Source organism: Equus quagga, chromosome 13 (genome assembly GCF_021613505.1).
Source record: "Equus quagga isolate Etosha38 chromosome 13, UCLA_HA_Equagga_1.0, whole genome shotgun sequence".
Lineage (NCBI taxonomy): Eukaryota > Metazoa > Chordata > Mammalia > Perissodactyla > Equidae > Equus > Equus quagga.
In genome coordinates this window covers 62,452,136-62,466,107 of record NC_060279.1, presented here as the reverse complement: position 1 = coordinate 62,466,107, position 13,972 = coordinate 62,452,136, and the positions used below count along the sequence as shown (strand labels likewise).

The following is a 13,972-nucleotide window of genomic DNA, read 5'->3' as shown; positions in this document are numbered from 1 at the left end:
CTTTTATGTTACAGTGTAGAAAAATTTCCAAGATTCCATACATGGAAAAAGCAAAATGCATAAGAGTATACATACTATGCCAGTAAAAATAAGGGAAAAAATATACACAATTGCTTATAAATGCATAGAACAGCTCTGGAGTAACCGTCAAGAAACTGTAACTCCATATGCCTATTCAGAAGACAACTGGGTACCCAGTAGAGACTTTTCACTACGTACTTTGTTGTACCTTTAGTATTTTTAACATATGAGTGCATGACTTTTTCAAAAACTAATGATTATCTTAAGAAATCCAAGTAAAATTAAATTTAAAAACTCCCATCCTAAATAAAATCATCTATAGATGCTTTTAAATGCACAATAAAGGACTTGATTTGTTCCACATTCTTGTGGATGTAAAGTTAGAATGCCTGCAACCATCACTCTCAACTCTAGCCTATCTTCCACCAGAACTTAAGAGTTTCATACTTTTCCTCCTGCCCAGATAGACGGGCTAAATGGTATGTTTCAAAAATGTCTCCCTCCCTGCTCCCAAAAATGTCAGATATATTCAAACAGAGAAGAGCTGTCTCAGTACATTTATGTAAGTTCTATCAAAAGCTAAATTCCCTGGCAAGAGGTAACCTTGTAATGCAAAGCCAGAGAACTGTCACCAAACCACAAAAGCTGAACTGGTGAACCTAAAATTATTTCTGTCTCATTTAAAATATATATATTTTTTTGGTGAGGAAGATCGGCGCTGAGTTAACATCTGTTGCCAATCTTCCTCTTTATGCTTGAGGAAGACTGTCACTAAGCTAGTTTCTGTAACATTTAAAATATTTTTGTCCCTGTGAATTATCCATTTCCAAAGGAAATCAGAAACAGGATACGACTTTTAAAATAGAATACATCTTGAGACACTGGCTTTGTATATTACATACGGTAGACATCAGAAAGTTACTATGTTGTTGTGTTTATAGAGGTGAGATAATATAAAGTAACCAATTACAGCTATTTCAAAAACCACTAAACACACGTGAGACAATCTAAATTTCAGACAGGCCTGGATTCAAATGCCAGTCCCAGTGTTTTTGGCTACATAACACCAGGAAAGTGCTTAAACTCTCTGAGCCACATCTCTAAAAATAAGGTTAATAATTCACTTTTCAAAGACTGTAGGGAAAAACTAATGAGCTACTAGCAAAGTGCCTAGCACAGAGCCCCAAAACTGCAAGCTTTATTAAGAAACGTTAACCACAATTTATTATTTTTTAAATATACTTTTTGAAGTGAACTTATTTTGAAGATTTTTGATATGCTGTGATATTCTGGTTATTTAGTGGTAGCTTCTCTCAGAGTTTTCATAGTTTATGTACAAATTTTAGTGTCAAGTTGATTCAAAGAAAAATTTTTGTTCAAATGGGGTATAATTAACTTGTATCCATGGAGATATATAGACGCACTTGATGTAAGAAATAAAAGATCTCTTCAAATGTTTGTCCTTGCTTCATTGGGTCTGAAAATTAGATTTTCTTATTATATGTCCAAGAGTAGCTGTGTCTAGGTCCTGAATCCCCATCATGGTCCATTCTGCATGAGCCATGATCCAAAACCTAAATGGGCATTATTTATGGGACCTTTCTGCCTCTGGAATTATTCATCATAAACAAGTTAGAAGCTGGATGGTACATGTATGCTTCCCAGAAGAGGATGCATGAGTTACCCAGAGTCCCAGTTAAAGGAGAAGGTTCCATATTATCTACCTTACTCCACCCAGTGCCCCTGAGTGGTTAAATACCTCATTTGTGACCCACTCTCACTCTTGACTACACACAGCTTTCTTTTGTTTTATTTATTTAACTACAATAAACACCAGTGAAACGAGTATTCAACAGGTGGGACAGAACACGGAATAATATTTACCCTCTCTGATTCTCCACGGTAATATTTACCCTCTCTGCTCTTCCATACCAGCCTCCTGCTTCCCCCATCCAAAATAACCACCTGAATCTTGTATTTATCATTCCCTTGCTACTTGAAAGCAGGCTCTTCTGCTTGTCACCTATATACAGAACTGCAGGAGCTGAGGTCACGTCTAGAGTCCCTGTTTACAGTCGAATTAGCAATTGCCCTACATTCAGGATCAGCATGTTACTGCACAGAGCCTGCAAGTGGCAGTGTCAGTTTTCACCACAGCAGCAGGTCAGGCTATATTTAACATGTACCCTCTTCTCTGCTGAAGAGCTGCAGCTGCGGCTCTGCTAGTTTGTGAACAAAGGAGACAAGTGGGAACTGAGGTACTCTAATGGAAAGTTGTAACTGGATTCAGCTTAATCACACATTAAATGGGCCTGTATTTTCAGGTCTAAGACAGTCTAATTTAACAATTAATTTTAATGAAAATGCTTAACATAGCTGTGACAATTTCTATATTTCTGTACTATTTTAATGTGTATCATTTGGTCCAAAAACTGGGACGTAGACACTATAATGCATAGAAATGTTTAGGAAAAATTACAGCTCCAGGTATACAAATTGACATATGAGTAAAAACTCATTGATAATTTTTTAGATGCAGAACACACTTTTTAAGCAGGGGCAATGGTACATGTAGGTAGCAAAGAAAAAAGAAAGTAGCAAGAGTTTTGAACAGTGCCCTAACTGGTTGAATAAGTATATATCACAGCCTTCCAAGGGCACTGCTTGAAAGAGAACATCACTTGGGTATTCTGTTGTTGTTATTACCCCAAGGAATATCCCCTGAGGAGGGAGCCACACTACTCTGAAGCAGAGAAACGCTTGTGGAACACTTCTGAGCTTGGAAGGTTGATATGAGGGATAAAAATCACCTCAATGAAACTGAACAAGGATAATGGTAAAGTTTAGTCTTGGGTTCCAAAAGCAACTTATCCAAAAATCTATAGTAGGTGGCGGGAGAGAAAGGATGTAATTTAGCAGCACTTATGACTCACTAAATTAACAGCAAGATGGAGTTAAGAAAATCCCCTGACCTCAGGCCATACTGATAAAATAAAGTCTTCTGAACACGGAAGATGACAATCCCAATCCACCCTGAGCTGGCCTGAGTGTGTTCCCTTCTGGATATTGCACTATGAAAAGGAATTAAAACACCAGGGTTCAAGCAGAGGGGAACAAAAGGGTGGGGGAAAGGTGACATTGCTGGAGTGTTTTTAAGACTAAGAAAGAGGGGCTGGCCTGGTGGCATAATGGTTAAGTTTGCATGCTCCGCTTTGGTGGCCTGGGGTTCGCCAGTTTGGATCCCAGGCACAGACCTAAACACTGCTCATCAAGCCATGCTGTGGCAGGTGTCCCACATATAAAGTAGAGGAAAATGGGCCTGGATGTTAGCTCAGGGCCAATCTTCCCTAGCAAAAAGAGGAGGACTGGAGGCAAATGTTAGCTCAAGGCCAATCTTCCTCAAAAAAAACGACTAGGAAAGAGATCAAGATTTCATACATGTGAAGCACTATTACAGAAGGTGGATCAGATTTCTTCTGTGTGACTCCCGAGGCATCAGACCCCACATAAAACAAGGGCAGCTGGAACTCAAAAGGTCTTAAGATGTTCCAAAGAAGCTGGAGAGGAAGAGACACACGGGAATACAATATCACTAGGGATACCAAAGTATGAAGTCCAGTGTGAAAGAGGAAGATGGAGTAGAGAGCCTTTAAAACTTCACCTGTACTCAGAATCTATAATCTTAAGATTGCCCTGACCCCTCTCACAGACCAAGGCTCTATGGAGAAAACAGCATTTTCTTTCATCTATTCTGCTTGCTCTACATTTGCAGTCTCAACCCACAGACTGATGAGAAACATGATTGCAGATACTGGAAAAACTCCTAAAGTACTGAATTAGAAGTCAGGAGACTTGGGTTTTAGTCTTTACTCTGCTATTAACTGAGGGTGTTACTCTGGATGAATACCTTAGGCTCTGCAAAACTCATATTCTTTATCTGTAAAATGAAGAAGCTGTATTAGAGTAGTTCCAGTTCTGTAAGTCTTGAGTTTCTGAGACGAGGTACACTAATATCTTTTCTATGAAACATCACTGAATTTATAATAAAAAATTAAGGTGTTAATGTCCACGTTCCTAAAAGTAACAGTCAAGTAATACCTGAATGATTCCTGACAGATTCCATCTTACTTAAAAACTTCAAACATAAAAAGGAGGTGTAAATAAATATAAAACAGGAATAGGATTAACGAAAGTTACTAGGATTAGATGTTAAGGATATTTAACTAGTATAGCAAAAATTTTCTAAAAACTACTTGTGTCCTCTGGTTGTAGAGTAAGATTCACTTTGTACTTAACACAATAGAGAAAAGTTAAAATAAAACTTGAGCTTGGGCTAACTGCAAACTTTACATTAAGTGCTTCGAATCCTTTTTGGCATGTTTTATGGGTTACTTTAAAAGCTAACCAGAAAGGGGACATTCAAGTGCTACAGAGTTCAAGGCCTATGAAGTATGTTGTTATTGTTTTTTAATGAGTGTATATTAAAACTTTGCAGAACTGTAGGATTTTCTAAACATCTAGAATTTTACCTTCAGAGGCAAATTCAAATAACATAATCAATGAACTAGTTGGCAAATATAAAAAATTCATTTTAGAGTTCAAATTAAACATCAAAAATGAAATTTCCAAAAATTATGCATCCAATAAGCCCAAGTGCTCAGGAGTGTATTTTAATTTTCCCCCCTTTCTAATTACTGCTAGCACCACTGAGCTACTATCAAGCCTCCTGATAGGTGGCAATGAGGGAATTCAACAGCCAGTCCTTGTCCTCTGCGGGGCTACAATCGAGAATTTTCTTGATCATGTGCCCTCTACAATGAATAGAGCAAAAATGAAACTGCTTTTACACTTGCCCTCATAGACCTCATCTTTCCAGAGTCTCTGTTTTTGCAACACATCTTCACGTATTCAAAAGGTGAAATAAATAAAATTCTCACAAAACCTTTCTGGAAGTTCTAATTTATTGCCCCCCAAAATCACTCAATCTGTGGTAAATTAGAAAGAGCAGGTTCCAGCTTTGGTCTCTTTTTAGAAGAAAAAACATCTTCATTGTGAAAAAATGAGCAAGAAGACCCGTAGAGACCTGCTCAATAAATCTCGTGTCTTCATTCCATCATATACGGGTGGTAGGTTATGACTCAAGGTCTCCCTTTGTTTCAGGGATTAAAAAAAATTATAAATATAAACCTTAAAAGCACTATGAATAATTAGTCTAAAACTGCCAGAAGAATGAATAGATAACATTTTAAAAGCCTACGTATATTTGGAAAAGCCTTTATTTCAAATCTGTTTTGCATCAAAGCAGTAGCCTCCTCTCTACCTTGTGTTCATCATTAAGCACGCAGTGACACTTACACCAGCTGTGCAAGACAGAGTATCAGAGCCCTCAAGTACTCCCAACACAAGTGTGACAGATCACATGCAGTTGTGAACATGTTCATGCAGTGAAATTCTGCATACGCATTCCGGGAGAATGTTCCATTACTCTCTAGGAATTAAGAAAAGCTTGAGGGATCCCCTTTAGCACAGAGTTCTAACCATCACGGACTGCTGTTGTTGGGAGGCAGCCGCAGTGCTGCATGAAAAAGACTAGACAGAAAAGATCTGATTCTGGTCTCAGCTCTGCTACTTACCAATTATATGACCTTCAGAAAGTCCAATTCCCTAAATATCACTATCTACCTCAGAGATAAAGGATTAGTAAGGATTAAATTAGATAAATAGGAAAATGTTATGAAAATTGTAGGTGTTGCTTTGGTTTACATATATACTTTCTGTTTATACACAAATGACCTGGCACATCCCCTTGTGGCTTTGAAAGCCATCCTCTACTATGCCATTTGCCCTCCAGCCACAGATAATCATGCTTTCCCAGACACAGCCCCAGGCTTCTGCTTATGCTGACTGATCTGCCCTCTGATCCTCAATTACTGAAAATATATACTCATCCTCCAAGACTCGACTCAAATGTCATCTCCTCAAGGAAGCTTGCTAAATTCTTCTTATGGAATCTGTCACATTCTCCATTGATCTCCTGATGTGCTTCTTTTATATCTTGGTTATAGTCAGTCATGCACTGATCTAATGGTAAAGCTCTGGGAGAGTGGGTGTCACATTTTATTTCCCTTCCCTTCCCCTTAGGTTTGGAATTTGGAATTTAATACCAGCTTTGTTTTTTTTTGAGGAAGATTAGCCCTGAGCTAACATCTGCCACCAATCCGCCTCTTCTGTGTTGAGGAAGATTTGCCCTGAGCTAACATCCATGCCCATCTTCCTCTACTTTATATGTGGAATGCCTGCCACAGCATGGCTTCACAAGCAGTGCATAGGTTCACACCTGGGATCCAAATTGCCGAACCCTGGGTCTCCGAAGAGGAACGTGCGAACTTAACCCCTGTGCCACCAGGCCGGGCCCCTAATACCAGCTTTACAACTAAGTAGTAAACTCACCTTCTCCAGATATGTAAAGGAAATGGGTGACATAGAATTACTTTTCTACAGATTAATATAGAAGCAGAGAGAGAACTAAAATTTTATATCTTTGTTTCAGAATCTTTAGAATTTTCATACTGGATAATAGTCATAGGTAGCTTTCACTTAATTCCTATTTAGATAAAATTTCACTACCATATAAATGATAAAGCCAAGAATAAAGTCAAATTATTACCTGAAAATCCTATCTTGGGGAATTTTTGATTATTGAAATAACTAATATTCTAGAGTTTGTTCTCCAATTTATTGATTTCATATATACAGAGGTCTACATACCAACCTGCTACATTTATATAAATAGCTTCTTTTTATCTTGGTGCCCATAGCTGTTCCATCACCATTATCTGACTCGGCAAGCCAGCAGGGCCACAGAGAAGCAGGTTCTTTACTTGTGTGAGTCTCCTGAAGGACAGGAACTCTAACTTAATACATTCCTAGTATTCCCAGAATCTAACTTTGCACCTTGCAAATAAATAGCACTCAGCAATGTTTACTGAATTAACACCCCTGAAGTCCATTCTCTAGATAATGTGACCTCATTATATGTTCTGGGAGAAAGATGCCCAATAAATCTCATGTCTTCACTTTCATCACAAGTGGGTGGTAGGTTATCATTCAAGGTCTCAACCTTGCAATAGACATTAGTGATAAAAATAGGCTTTAAAGCATAGATTTTCATGTCTATTCTCAAAATCATATATTAACAAATTTCTAGTAACAACAACTTATTTAAAAAAGCCCAAGCATATGTGAATAAGCAATCTATGGTAACTTTTTCATGACTCTTAGAGAAGGAAGTTCCTGGATCTTCACTGCTTCAAGAACACAAAGACAAACTTACCATCATCTAAAGTGATGTCCTGTAGACCAATTGCTGAAAAGTTAGGTTCCTGCTCTTCAGGTTCAGGTTTAATGTTCACAGTTGCCTCATCAGGTGGAAATGATGCTGGATCACACAAACTGTGACATATTAAGGATGAAGGTGCAGAAAGACCTCCTTGGCCTGTACTTTGTGCTTGAGTTGAGTGCTGTCCAGATTGCATTCTGGTGGCTAGAGACGGTGATGAGGCAGTTCCTGAGCTAGGAGATTGGTAAGGCATAGGCTGTAGCTGAGGAGATGGTGGCCCAGACAGTGGTGAACTGGCCAGGGGATGAGAGGCTGCAGGGGAAGCTGTTGTGGCAGACCCTGAATGTGAAGGACCATACGTAATGGGTTGTAACTGAGGGGAAGGCTGACCTGTGACCTGGTCAGTCACTGGAGAAGAATGAGATCCTCGTACTGTGTTTGAACAATGGTATTCCATTGATGGCAGATGAGGCAGAGTCTGCACAGAATGAGGTGTGTGAGCTAAGAGATGTCCTGCTGAGCCTGAATTTGAAGAATGAAAAGGTATGGACGATGGTGGTTGACAGCCAAGATGTATTAAACTAGGAAAAGCTGCGTCCTGCTGAAACAAAACTGGATCAAATTCTTGACTAGAGGCAGCATTAATAGGAAGACAAGTTGGTCCATTGTACATAACATTAGTTTGCATAGGCTGATAGGAAGACCCCAAAGGAGGTGTTGGTGTGACTTGAAAAGGCTGGTGCATAACTGAAGAAGGTATCATATGCTGTTCTTTACCAGCACTCTCATCCCTACACTGTAACTGTGGCAGATGGGATGAAGTTACCATGGGTGCGTATGTTTGCTGGATGGGACAAACCAAGCTTCTCTGTGCTGACAGTTCACTCTCATGTGGGTGTCCTATATCTGAGGAAGGCCTCTGGGTCTGGGCAGGATGAGGCATAGGCAATGATGAAACTGAAGACAAGTCAATCTCTTCTCTGTGTTCTTGCTTCATCAAAACTGAAAAGAAAATGATTAAAGCAAATGTTATTACATAACACATAAAATAATCATGAAAGGGCTTCATTCTAGGCTACACAACTGTAGCACGCATCCAAACTAGGGGCTGAAAGCTCAAACACCTTCAGAGAAGGCAGAAAAAATAAAATTGTGAAGTCAGCAAGCATAAGACAACACGGAGTGGTTCTTGCTCTAAAAGTAATCAAGTTAAAAAAAAAATACTGCATAGAACTCTATGAAGTAATATGGAAAGACCTCTAAAATGTGCTAAGCGACAAAAAAAAGTGAGTTGCAGAATAATGTGAATGTCACAATTCATATAAAATAAAATATTGTGTGTGTGCGTATATACATATGCATGCACACATGTACACACATTTTTGCTTATATATGTATGGATATCTCTAGAAAGATGGACATGAAACTGATAACTGCTGGGAAGGGAAACTAGGTGACTAGGGAACAGGAGCAGGAGGAAGATTTACTTTTCACTGTGTAAGTTTTTGTGCCTTTCGAATATTTTTCATCATATATATACAGTACCTATTTAAAAATAAATAATCTTTTAAAACACCCAAAACCCTATGACCTAATAAAAGCCTTCAATTTGGGATCTCTGATCTGAAACCTACCAGTTACCTGGTTTTGCATGTTATATCTGTGAAATAATAAAAAATATATATTGGTCTCTGTTCCTGGTTTCTGGCACACAATTCCTAAAACTCTTGTGATTACCTAAGTGATAAGAACGCTAGGAGCACCTCTTGTTCTAATATTGGTCTTTGACCTCAGTTCCTGAGACAGAGCTCCTGAAATCCTCGTAATTTCCTGGGTGATAGGAGGGTCTTTTGTTCTAATGAGGTGACTCTGGGTGGGCTCCTGGATGAGGGCTAGTCACTGGAAAAACCAAGCCATGATTAGAAGCTTGGAATTTTCACTCCCACCCACCTCCATTCTCTTGAGAAGGGAGAAGGGCTGAAAACAAGAGTTAATGATCAATCATGGCTATGTGTTGAAGCCTCCATAAGAATCCCAAAAGTATGGGGTTCAGAGAGCTTCCAGGTTGGTGAAAACGTGGAGGTGATGGGAGAGTGGGACACCTGGACAGGGCATGGAAGCTCCCTGTCCCTTCCCACATACCTTGCCCTACACATCTCTTCGATCTGGATGTTCATCTGTATCCTTTATCATATCCTTCAACAAACTGGTAAACGTAAGTAAGTGTTTCTCTCAGTTCTGTGAGCCACTCTAGCAAATTAATCAAACCCAAGGCTTGGGTTGTTGGAAGCTCCAATCTACAGCCAGCTGGTCAGAAGCACAGGTGGTAACCTGAGCTTGTAACTGACATCTGAAGTGGGGTGGGGGGGGGGGGGCCAGTCTTGTGGGACTGAGCCCTTAACCTGTGAGATATGACATTATCTCTATGTATATAGTATTAGAATCGAGTTAAATTGTAGGACACCCAGTTGGTACCACAGAGAATTGCTTGTTATGGGGAAAAACCTCCACACATTTGTTGGCTAGAAGTATCAGAAGTAAAGTGTTCTGTGTGAGTAGTAAAGGAGACTCACAGGAGAGAAACACGGTAGGGAAGAACCGGAGTTCTTCCTTATATAAGAGGGGGGAAAAAACTGAGTTTTTTTCCTTTGCAGCATCATATACCAGAAATCATGAATCTGACATTCATAGAGCTTTTAGTTTACAATGATTTTCACATGTATCTCATTTGATCCTCAATCATCATCAGATCCATATTACAATAGAAATAATAATAGGGAATCAAAAGAAGTACTGGAGGGGCTGGCCTGGTGGCACAGGGGTTAAGTTTGCACGTTCCGCTTCGGCAGATCAGGTTCACTGGTTCAGATCCCAGGTGTGGACATGGCACCACTTGGCAAGCCATGCTGTGGCAGGCATCCCACATATAAAGTAGAGGAAGATGGGCACAGACATTAACTCAAGGCCAGTCTTCCTCAGCAAAAAGAGGAGGATCGGCAGCAGATGTTAGTTCAGGGCTAATCTTCCTCAAAAAAAAAAAGTACTGGAATCCACAAAAACCCTGTTGGAGCTAATAAACAAATTCAACAAAGTCGCAGGACACAAAATCAACATGCAAAAGTCAGTTGTATTTCTATAAAGTAGCAATAAATAATCTGAAAAGGAAATTAAGCAATTTCATTTATAACAGCATCAAAAAAATAAAATAATTAGGAATAAATTTAACCAAGGGAAGCAAGACTTATACACTGAAAACTACAAAACACTGTTAAAAAAAATTAAAGAAGACCTAAATGCATGGAAAGACATTCTGGGTTCATGGATTAGAAAACTTAAATTAATTGCTAAGAACACAACACTCACCAAAGCCATTTTCAGATTCAATGAAATCTCTATCAAAATCCCAACAGCTGTTTTTATAGAAATGGAAAAACCCATCCTAAAATTCATATGGAATCTCAAGGGATCCCAAATACAAAAAATAATCTTGAAAATGAAGAACAAAGATGAAGGATTCATACTTCCTAATTTCAAAACTTACTACAAAGCTATAGTAATGAAAACAGTGTGGTACTGGCATAAGGAAAGACATATGGACCAATGAAATAGAATAGAGATCCCAGAAACAAACTGGCACATATATAATCAATTTCTCTTCAAAAAACAGTGCCAAGACCATTCAATAGGGAAAGAATAGTTTCTTTAACAAATGGTGCTGGGACAATTGGATATCACATTCAAAATAATGAAGATGGAACTTCATCTAACATCATATACAAAAATTAAGTAACTCAAGTGGATCAAAGACCTAAACAAAAGAACTAAAACTACAAAACTCGCAGAAGAAAACAAAGGGCAAAGCTTCACGACATTGGATTTGGCAATGGTGTAAGTATGATACCAAAAGCACAGGTAACAAAAGAAAAAGTAAGTAAATTAGACTTCATCATAATTAAAACTTTTGAGCATCAAAGGACACTATTAAGAGAGTGAAAATAAAACCAAGATAATATTGGAAAAATATTTGCAAATAATATTTCTGAAAAGGGTTTAATATCCAGAATACATAAAAAACTCCTACAGCTCAACAAGACTGAACCAGAGATTTGAAGGTGACCCTAGGACTGATCTAGATGGAGGTGTGACGGGGAGGGGGGTTTACCAGCTCTTCTCTAGGATTGCTAATTACGAAGATCAAACAAACCTAGAGATGTCAAGTGTTGAAAGTCCCCCTGAGAGTAAAGCCAACAAAAAGGGAAGCAGTGTTAAAATGAAGACAAAACCTAAGCCCTGAGACAACACTGCTTAAGCTGAAGCATGTCTGAAGCCAGCATTCCAGTTAATCTTCCAGCTACACAAACCAATAAATTCCCTTTTTTGTGAAGCTAGTTTGAACTGAGTTTCTGTCATTTGCAAGTGAAAGTCCTAATTTACTTCAAAACAATCTTTATAAGGTAGGGATTATTATTTTTCCCTGCCTTATAGATGAGTATACTGAACAGGAGATTAAAGACACTAAGATCTCACAGCAACTAAGTGGCATCACAATACTTGAACCCAGGTTTTTCTGCCTTCAAAGTCCATGCTTTTAATCACCGCAATTTACTGTATGACCAAGGAGGATTCCACTTCACCATGCCATCAAGCAAGCAGAGGCCATGAATACCAACAGTATCCTTCATCACATCAAAAAAGGGAAAAGACCCGTGATTTAGCATGAGTCTGTCTGATGAAAGGACTGCTCAAAGTAGAAATAAATGCATTTTGTTTATTTTATTTAATATGCATATCAAAAGAGAAAAGAAGCATCAGTTAATTTACTATGTGTCAAAACAGTTGATTTCATTGTTTCTCTTGGCAAGCACTTCAGTCCATTTAAAAATTATATACCTTAGCCTCCTATTGGAGTACTATAAATCATTTCAAAATAATTTTCCTGAATTCACATCTCATTGTTCCTTCCAAGTTTCTACCACTAGTTGAAAATTTTCATGATCTTCACAAAAAATAAGGACTTCATTTTACATCAAAAGAAAAATAACAATGAGACCCAAAGCAAGGTCAAATCTCATTTGACCATTTACCAAACCCTGCAAAAGTACAAGTCTCTTCACATAAGCATGGTCCAAATCTGAGGAAACCAAAGTAAGAATTAAGATAGTTCTGATAGTATATTTTACTGTAGAAGAGGTAATTAATGAAGCACTTGTTTCGGGGTACATTTGAGTTCTACACTTTACTCTGGCTTCCCAGCAAGAACAAAATGAGCGCATCATTCATTTGCTTTAGCCTCTAAATCTGCCAACTGGCAAGCCCACCCCTAACAATGAGACTACAACAGCAAGGACACAGAGAAAGGTATATCACCAATCTTCTTGTTGGTTCTGCCACAATGCTCATGTTCCTGACCTAGGCCTCCATCGAGTTTCTGATTCTTGCTCAGGTGTTTCAAGTATGGTTCACTGTGTCTACTGCCTCCTGACCTCTCTAGTATCTTGATGTACTTACTTTCCTTCTGATTTTGAAAGAATTAGAACTTTCTCCCTGGACCACTGGATTCTTTTTTTTTTTTCTCTTCTACTTCCCTACTCTGGTCCCAGGAAAGCCACAGTGAATCTTACACCCAGAGTTCTATTTCTACATAAGGAAAGATAATACCCAAGAAAGCCTACTTTCATCCTTTATTTAATCCTGAATGGAGCAGGGGGTGGGGAGGCCTTTCGTTACATAAGTGGTTGGTTATCACGCACTAAAAAGAAGACTGAGCGACTGAAAACTACAGCATAACATTAATCTTTTTTGCATGATCCAGCCTTTTTTCTATGTTCCTGATCCACATCTGGGTACCCAGACTCAGAGTTCTGCTCTCTTAAATTGAGTGTATTTCTACTCTGCCAAAGCAGGTATCACTTTTTGTCTATAAAGGATTCAGACTCCAACCTGACCAAACCATAGGAAGTCCTCACTACTGGTTTATGGTAAATTCGTTCTTGTTTGGAGGAAAATAATAAAGAGATCTTACCATATCTAGAACAAGTTGAGTTTTAGAAATAGATTAACTCTACCTTTTGTGTTATATATCTCATTCTCAAATTTAGAATGTTGATAGATGGAGGGACCCAGAAAAAAAAAACTGGTCTAGTGGTTTTCAAACCATGAGAAGCTTCACACTCTTCTTCAAGTGGTGGATATGGAAGAGTAGGATCCAAAGTGTAGGAGCTCTGGATTTCCTCTTCCAGTGCAAACAGAGCATCTAAAGCCAGCTTTCATCCTTTTTTATACATTGGCTTTCTGCCTAAGATTTTATTTGAAGAATAAAACAATTTAACAATTTCAAAACCATTGCTTTAGTCTTATATCCTTATTTTATATGAGTTAATCTGTGGGTACTACCTGTGGCAGAGCCAAGATCCAGTCTCCTGACTGTAAAGCAGTCTTTCTCTCCCAATCAGAATAATCCAAGTCAGTCTGTCCAGTCAACTACTTAGAATACAGAATATACTTTCCTAGAGGCAAAATACTATTCCTAAGAATTTGGCTCTAATATTATCCCTAGAAGCCCCATTATTCTAAAACCAGAGCTCAGATGGTACCTCCAAGTACAAATAACTT

General features: G+C 38.5%; 1 protein-coding gene across 2 annotated transcripts in view; it reads right to left on the bottom strand.

Moving 5' to 3' along the window:
- Positions 1-13,972, bottom strand: part of NFATC3 (nuclear factor of activated T cells 3) — a 126,699-nt gene that overhangs the window by 19,565 nt on the left and 93,162 nt on the right. For both annotated transcript variants that reach the window (XM_046680915.1, XM_046680914.1), the window contains exon 9: positions 7,355-8,362. In XM_046680915.1, coding sequence (XP_046536871.1) covers positions 7,355-8,362 — 1,008 coding nt within the window. The remainder of the gene's footprint in view (positions 1-7,354; positions 8,363-13,972) is intronic.